Source organism: Rhamphochromis sp. 'chilingali' (assembly GCF_963969265.1).
Source record: "Rhamphochromis sp. 'chilingali' genome assembly, chromosome: 15".
Lineage (NCBI taxonomy): Eukaryota > Metazoa > Chordata > Actinopteri > Cichliformes > Cichlidae > Rhamphochromis > Rhamphochromis sp. 'chilingali'.
Genome location: NC_137942.1, coordinates 34,090,982 through 34,099,212, shown reverse-complemented (window position 1 = coordinate 34,099,212; position 8,231 = coordinate 34,090,982). Strand labels below are relative to the sequence as shown.

Genomic DNA, 8,231 nt, shown 5'->3' with positions numbered 1-8,231 from the left:
GATTAGCTTAGAACTTTGTTTTTTATCTTCTCTTTGAACAAGATAGAAATCTAGGAGTAACATGGCCTTACAAACCCAACAGTGAGATCTTAAGAGATCCAGCCTACGGCTCTTCAATGGGGTGTCACAGGGTCCCCAGGAAAAAAAATGTAAATGTAAAATAATAAAATAAATATTCTTCTGTAGCAATAACAAAGTGTAACATAAATTATTCTGTAGCAATTACACAAGAATATCCAGTAATGTCCTGCCTACAATTAAACACATTCACTTACCAAAGTGAAATCGGGGGCATCTGCTGTGGCAAATGGGTGCAAGCCTTTGACCACAAACTTAGTCACTGCTCGGTGACATTCGTCTATCCTGGCCTGAAAGGAGACGCTACCGGTAGACTGCAGCGAGAACTGGCAGCATCTGAGCCAGACTCTGTCTCTCTCATCATGGTCACCTTAACGCACAGTAATGGCAGGTTTTGTAATAAGGCAGATCGCGCTAACATAATATGCACTGTTAGTTGATTATTTACCTGCCGCATTAACGGGAGAGGACGTGCAAATGTTACCGCTGCTGCTGGGTTGAGATTCACGAGTCCGGAGCGGAATTAAAAACACGACATTCATTTAAGGTTATCACGTGTTTTGTGAGCAAATGCTTTTGCATATTCGTAGTGTTTCCTCCCTTAAATGAAATATCTACTTTGCAAGTATTGCAAGTTGCCCTGTTGTCATCCGTTCTCGTAAAGTATAACCAAGCTTTTGAGCACTTGAGCCGCTGGCGCCGTGTTTCCTGCCAGGTAAATGACGCTCCGCAACGTGGTGACGTCATTTGGGGCGACTGGAATCAATAAGGGAATCGTTTGCAAAAATGGCAAACAATTCCAAGGAATTGAAACAGTGGGAACCGGTTCTCAACAAGAACCGGGTTTCGATACCCATCCCTACACATCAGTGCTGACATGTCCCTAACATAACTGGACAGGTGGATGACTTTTAATGAAGGTGTAAACTATTAATAGAGGTCTAAACTTTTTATTATTTTTTATTATTTTCTTATTTATACCTGGCTTTTTGACCATGACTGTTCTGTTTTCCGTCCGTTAGATCAATCAGCTTTGCTTGATTAACTGTATTCAGACTAAAATACTTTAAAGGCTAGCTTCAAAGCCAAATGGTGCTCAACTGTTTCTTTGTGACAGGACTGGCAGCCAGTATGACCCAAAACACAAGAATCAGTTTTTAATGAAGAATAAAGTCTATAAAAATATGATTTTTGAGTTCTAGAGGTTGTTCCTTTAATGAATGTTGGCAATCTTGATAACCCAGCAAACCAGAGTTTTCACACAATATTTTAGGTTACATTATAACTAGGGATGGGTATCGAAAACCGGATGGGTATCGAAAAAAATCTAAATTTTAGATAGAAGCTAGCGAGCTAACTCCCTGCTAACTTCTAACTCCGTTAAATGTCATAAATTCCGTTTTCATGGATGCCTGGATGTTAAACTCAATTGTTACACCTGGTAGAGCAGAACGCTGATCATTTTATTAAAGATGAAAGACTTTAGATAGTTTTTCAACTCTCAGTAATGCCACAGTGATCGTTTGATAAATGGACCTGCAGCGGAGTTTAGGCCCAGACACGACGTCAGACTGAACAATCGGATTAGGGGGGAAATTCCAACAGTGTGCACTATGTGCTTCGAATATTGTGTGTAGTTTTTGTTGTATACAGTTGTCAGCCAGGCATCTAACTATGAAAAAATTACACTCCAAAAGACCCCGGGCTTCTGAAAAAACAACCCCAGCTTAAGCCCAGTAAGCCACCCCGATCCAAAGTATTCAGAATACGTTACTCTCATTGAGTAACATAACAGAATGTTACAAAATACATTTTGGGCATGTATTCTGTAATCTGTAGTGGAATACATTTTAAAAGTAACCTTCCCAACACTGAATCAGAATTTGCACAACTCATTTCAGTTGTTCTATATTTGGAAGTAAACTTGGCTAGTGTTTTGTATTGTGTATTGTACTGAATAAGGCATAAGGTAAAAAAAAAAAAAAAATGCAGGCTGTAATGTAAAACACCTTTACCTGCTTTAAAGATGTTAACAGAAACCGAATATCTCCAGTAGATGGCGATGGTGCATTACAGTAATATCCATAACAAGGCAAACAAAGATTTGTACCAAAAAGGAACACCCACCAAAGATTCATCATAGTAAAACATTAGATCACATGTCCACTTTATTCCATATTAGTTATTGGCTGTTATATTTAGATCTTAACATGAAGTTATATACTTTTGCCATTTCGGATGTGTGGTGCTTGTTGAAGCTGCCATAGCGATGTCCTGCAAGTCCAGTAATATTTACATCTGATATGGCCTCGTTTGTATTTGGTGCCAATAAGTAGAAATATTAACTGAAAGACCATCTTTAATCTGACAAAGTCAGTAATGAAGTTGTGATTTAGTTTTTGGACTGCTTGAACTAATCAGTAAAATGAGTCAGATGCAGAGAGACCAAAAATCCAGCTCAAAAGGTTTATTCAGATGAACAGATCAGAAACATTTCCAAATGTCAGACAGCTTAGAAGCAGAGCCATACCCTGATAACATCCATCGCTCCATGTGACATTTCACACAAAAACACCACAACATACAAGAACTGATGCCAGCTTTAAAGCCAGGAAATCAGGAAAGAAATCAGCTGGAGCAGAAGTGAGTTTACTTCAAAGCCTGTGTTGTTAACATGCTGACTCCAGGCTCACTTCTACGTCTCAGCATTTAGCTCTTGTCACCCAGAGTGTGCTTGTCAAACAGGTACTCTGCCATCTTGTTGTTGTGGGCATCCATGCGGGTGAGGTTAGTGATGTGGTCACCCAGCTTCTTGATGGACTTCACCTGCTCATCCAGGTAGTGGCTCTCCAGGAAGTCACACAGCTGGGAAAACAAACTACAGTTAACATTTGATGATTTGTCAAACATACACAGCATCAACTAGTTCAGTCTTTAACCCCAAACTCTTCCCTCCAACTCCCACTTACATGAGGGTCATTATGCTGAGAAGCCAGCTTGTGCAGGTCCAGCAGAGCCTGGTTGACATTCTTCTCCAGCTGCAGAGCACACTGCATGGCCTCCAGCCCGCTGCCCCACTCATCACGCTCTGGTTTCTGCACAACAAACAATTCTGTTAGAGACTGAACACTTGTTTTAAGCTCTGTGTACACATTACACACTAACGCTAACAACAAGAGAACAAGTGTCATAACACTGCTCCTTAATCCCAGTTTCTGTGTTAGAGACACAGTCAGGTATGTCACAGCAGGACTGGTTCAGTTTGTACACACCTTGATGTCCTGGAGTAAGACGCGACCTCCTCTCTTGTTCTGGAAGGACAGCAGCTTGTCAGCGTGCTCCCTCTCCTCATGGCTGTTCTCCTTGAAGAAGTGGGAGAAGCCTGGCAGGGCCACATCATCACGGTCAAAGTAGAAGGCCTGACAAATCAGACACAGGTTATTAGTACACAGCACCAATTCTTCTGCAAATACAGCATCGTGACAAACAGTTATGGAGACAGACATGATTCATGATGGACAGTTCAGCTGGTTTAGACCGAGGTAACTGCTGAACTCGAGACTAAAGAAAAGCCAAACGAAGCACGACGCAGCATTTGGGTTTTTCGGTGATGTGTTTGGGGTGAAAATACACTCCGCATCTGGCAACCTGCCCAACTGTGATAAACAACCAACAAACGAGCTGCGACTGAAATCATGCATTACTGAAATTAGCAACAACATACCGGACTTTACATTTAACGACTCTACTCCGTTCTCTTTGTCTAGCATTAAGCTAATATAGCTTGAGACTAAGGTTATTACAGACATCAGCATCACATGACGTGTTCTCACCATAGAAGTGTAGGTGTAAGACGCAAACAGCTCCATGTTCACCATCCGGTTGATGGCGGCCTCGCAGTCGCGGTGGTAGTTCTGACGCACTTGGGACTCCATTTCGGCTGGCGTTTCTTGTGCTTTTTATTAACAAAAACGGTGCAAAAATAAAGCTTCACGTCGACTTTATGTGTAGTGTTCAAGTAGAAAAGGGTTTTTCTTCCGAAGTGCAGAGTAGCTGAAATACAAAGCGGGACGAAGTCAAGAAGTTCCGTTCAAACACTGTTGAAGCAAAAACTCCTCAAAGATTTCTCCCCTGGTGTGAAACGGCACACTCGCGGGTCCCTGTATTTATACTCCACCGGAAGTGCTCGTGCAAGATGTGACGTATGTTTCCACCAATCACTGAGCCGGGGTGTCTGTACCAGCTGTGACTCACAGGATGAAGTTGCATTTTTTTCTCCTCCTGATTCGTAGAAATCTCATCATCCACTTTAATGTTTAATGTGACCTGCTGGGAGATAGTCAGGTGCAATGACAAAGCATTTTCCGTAGTTCAACAGGTAACAAGCAACATGGGTAAAATATATAAAGATTTTCTCAAAAAACATGTAGACGTCCTGATGGACATGAGAGCCGATATGCACACGCACATGGTATGAATGTATTTGTTTAATACTGTTTAAAAATACTGTTTAAAACGTTTATTCCAAACCTTGCTTCCAATGTGCCAGACCGTCCGCTAATTTTTAAATAGCAGTACTTTCCTAGCCTTTTCAAGGGCTTTTAAGCTCTAAGTTTTAATATGGAGATTGGTGGCTTTTTTACTCATTTTCATTCCTGCAATGATTCATGCATAAAAAAAAAGGAACAAAACTCAAGTGATGAATCAGTCGTGTCTACTCCTAACAGAGAACTTAGCAAAGAACCTATTTTAAATTATAGCTTTTGGCACTTTGTTACTAGCTGTGTATAACAAAGGACATAATTTATTTCAATTTCTTTAGTTGAATCTACCACCAGTCCTGAAGATAACACAGATTAACAGACATAAACAGACATTTTCTCCCCCATCAACATCTATCTTCCGGTACCACGTTACTAGGCTGCCTATTTAAGCGGCTCTTACTCAGTACCTGTGTGGTACCATTACCACAGATCACACGTCCAAAAGACCTCAGCAACTACAAGCTAGTAGCAGTGACCTCACATCTGAAGAAGACCCTCGACAGGCTAGTACTGAAGCATCTTCAGCCCCGGTTAGGTCTCCATTGAATCAACTGCAAAAGCCTATCAGTCTAGCATTGGGGTGGATGATGTCATCATCTACCTCCTGCACCGAGATCGTGCTACCTGAAGAAGCCTGGAAGCACAGTTAGGCTAATGTTCTTTCTCTAGTTTCTCCAGTGCTAACCCCATCCAACCTGGACTTGTGAGGGACAAGCAGTCAGGGGTGGACTACTACCTGTCCCAATAGATATTGGACTATCGCACTGGCTACCCACAGTATGTGAGGATGCAAGGCTGTGTTTCTGACAGGCTGGTCTTCAGTACAGGGCCCTATAAAGAACTGTGCTAGCACTATTCCCGTTCACTCTCTACACTGCAGACAGTTACCAACCTAGACTGTCATCTGCAAGAGTTTCCTGATGACTCTGCCATAGTTGGCCTTATTAAAAGTGAGGATGACTCAGAATAAAGACAGTGGACTCAGGAGTTTGTGGACTAGTGCCAGCAGAACCATCTCCAGTTCAACACGGGAAAACCAGGAGCTGGTGGTGAATTTCCACAGGGGCAGACCCACCACACCAACACCAGTGAACATCTAGGGAACTGAGACCCTGAGTCCCTCACCCAGTGGTTTTGGAGAGCTTGCCAAAGTGATAGAATTATGATCCCTCTTAGCCATGGACTGACCTCCCCAAAGCTCGACCTTAACATTACTGAAGCAGTGTAAGAGTACAGAACAGAAAGAGGCCAACAAAGAAGAGCTTTGCACGTTCTTTAAGAAGAAGCCTGGAGAACTATTCCTAAAAACTGCATAGAGAAATGACAAGAATGCTATCTACGAGAGTTCAGCCTGTGGTATATAGAATATGTAGGATAAAGGTTTTCATACCAAAGTATTGACTTTAAAGCTCGGTAAAAATGTGAAAACTAGATTTTCATGTATGTATGCAGATGTTCCAGTACATCTTTGAACGTCCTTTTTTGTGGCAAAATATAAAGGACAGGTGCTTCAGGACGGTATATTCAGGACTTTACTGTGCTGTATAAAAGTTAGATTATTTGAGTTAACGCTGGCCTAGTACATAAAACCTGCACAAACTGAAGCTGATTCAGCTGATGTAACACATGACATCCAAAAACTGCTGATAATGGTGCTTACAACCAAAGTGTTTTTTATTGCATTGCTCAACACCACAGTGCTGTGGACAGGAATTTCTCAGGCTAAAGCATTACTACTGCTGAGTGAAAACAACCTAAGAAATGTATTTTTATATACTTTTATATCAGCCTATTTATGTAAAAGTAGCTTTTTCAATGAAACCTTCAAGAATATCATCGCAGCAGAGGTATGTAACACACATTTGAAGATTATTCAGTGTGCTGCAGTCTCACATACTTAATTCATCCATTCTCTTCTGCTTATCCTTTTTCATGGTTGCCTAGGACGGGCTTTTTCAGAGCCTATCCCAGGTGTCCCAAGAGGCAGGCTACACCCTGGACAGGTCGCTACTCTGTCGCAGGGCTAACACATAGACACAGACAACCATTCACACTCGCATTCAATTTAGAGTTTCGAACGAACCTATCCCCGCTAACTACATGTCTTTGGACTGTGGGAGGAAGCCGGAGTACCCGGACAGAACCCACGCAAACACACGGAGAACATGCAAACTCCACACAGAAAGACCCTGGCCTGATGTCAGAATTGAACTCAGGACCTTGTTGCTTTGAGGCAGCCATCGTGACACCGTGCTGCCCTACCCCTGGATTTACTTACTTTAGTTGATCTGTACCAGGAACCCAAGAACTTCTTATTTGAGTTCTTTTTTCCTCTTGTTTCTGTACCAGCCAATCACCATCTCACTCAAGAAGGCATACTCATCTTAGACTATTTATTATCTTTATGCGCATTAGTATGTAAGCCTTTTGGCTTAACATGGCATTTCACACACAGTGGGAGTCATGCTTTCAGGTCCACAATGAATGACCGTCTTCATGTCTGCGGACGACAAAACAGACGTGGAGACGGTCATTCATTGAGGACCTGAAAGTGGTCGATCTTTCATGGGACGAGGCTGAAGATGTGGCTGCAAATCGAGCTCGTTGATGATCCCTTGCCGCCCAATGCGCCATCTGGCGCAGGAGGAACCAAGTCTAAGTAAAGGGAGTCATGCAGACCAACAAGGCTCATCTTTAAAATATGTCTCAGAACAGGTTCGTTCTAAAACACACCAAAGGTATTCCAACAATTTTTTAGCATAGCTGCAAGAGTTTGAAACCAGATAATATCACTATGTAACACATTCCTCAATCAAGGAAGCAGCACTTGTTTTCCATAGAAATCAGTTGTACTAAAAATATCACAGAATGAACTGAAAGTGTCAGAGCTATAAGTATGATGTGATGTTTCTGAGATATTATTACTGCTGCATTATGTGTATGTTGCATTTTATGTCTTAAGTGGACCTTCTTTTAAAAGTGTTTTTAACTATTTTATTTAATAACGGGCAGTTTGACCAACAGCGATACATCATAGTCATCATATTCATCCAGTTTGTAGCACTACTGTCCAGTCAGGATCGGATAACCATAAGAGGCGTTTTCCATGAGCTCAGAAAAAAACTTTAAAAATCTTTATATGTTTTAAGAAAAGGGAAATGTTCATTCTATAAAGAAAAACACAAATCAAGTAATTTCATCAGAAAATTTTAAATCATCACAAGTAGAAAAATGTGGTTTTCATTAGACAGCAGGGGTAAGAAAATAGTAAAAGAGTTAACTAAATACAGTACTATAATGTACTTAAGTAGAAGTATAAAGTACTATAAATTAAATAAAAAAATTAAGTACACGTGCTTCCATGTTTGGAAAAGATACATAAGTACACTAACAGTAAACTTAATTACATGTCAGTTTTCAATGTAATTTAATTCATAAGTAAATTTGTAAAATGTTCGCATCAGGTCAAATGAAATTTGACCTGATGCGAACATTTGTGCTGGGTATGAACTTTCCGCACATTTCCTCAGTGATTAATTATAAATAAACCATTAATGTACTCAAAATTATTGCCTTGTTTTCATGATGGGTTTTTCTGTTTCTGCTTTT

The 8,231-nt window shown here is 41.0% G+C and overlaps 1 protein-coding gene across 1 annotated transcript; it reads right to left on the bottom strand.

Annotated features, from left to right (window-relative positions):
• Positions 1-2,530: 2,530 nt before the first annotated feature.
• LOC308412206 (ferritin, middle subunit) lies at positions 2,531-4,231 on the bottom strand. The gene is made up of 4 exons (XM_080906379.1): positions 3,912-4,231; positions 3,351-3,497; positions 3,048-3,173; positions 2,531-2,943 (listed from the first exon to the last, which is right to left on the bottom strand). Exons 1-4 carry the CDS (start codon positions 4,011-4,013, stop codon positions 2,788-2,790), a joined length of 531 nt encoding a protein of 176 aa, XP_080762505.1. The 5' UTR covers positions 4,014-4,231; the 3' UTR covers positions 2,531-2,787.
• Positions 4,232-8,231: the final 4,000 nt, after the last annotated feature.

Bases quoted from the DNA above. Each gene is read 5' to 3' on its own strand.
- LOC308412206 (XM_080906379.1), bottom strand. From the start codon at position 4,013: ATGGAGTCCCAAGTGCGTCAGAACTACCACCGCGACTGCGAGGCCGCC. The intron at 3,498-3,911 runs GTGAGAACACGT...CTGATTTGTCAG, and splicing joins CTTACACCTACACTTCTATG to GCCTTCTACTTTGACCGTGA. The intron at 3,174-3,350 runs GTGTGTACAAAC...TTTGTTGTGCAG, and splicing joins TCTTACTCCAGGACATCAAG to AAACCAGAGCGTGATGAGTG.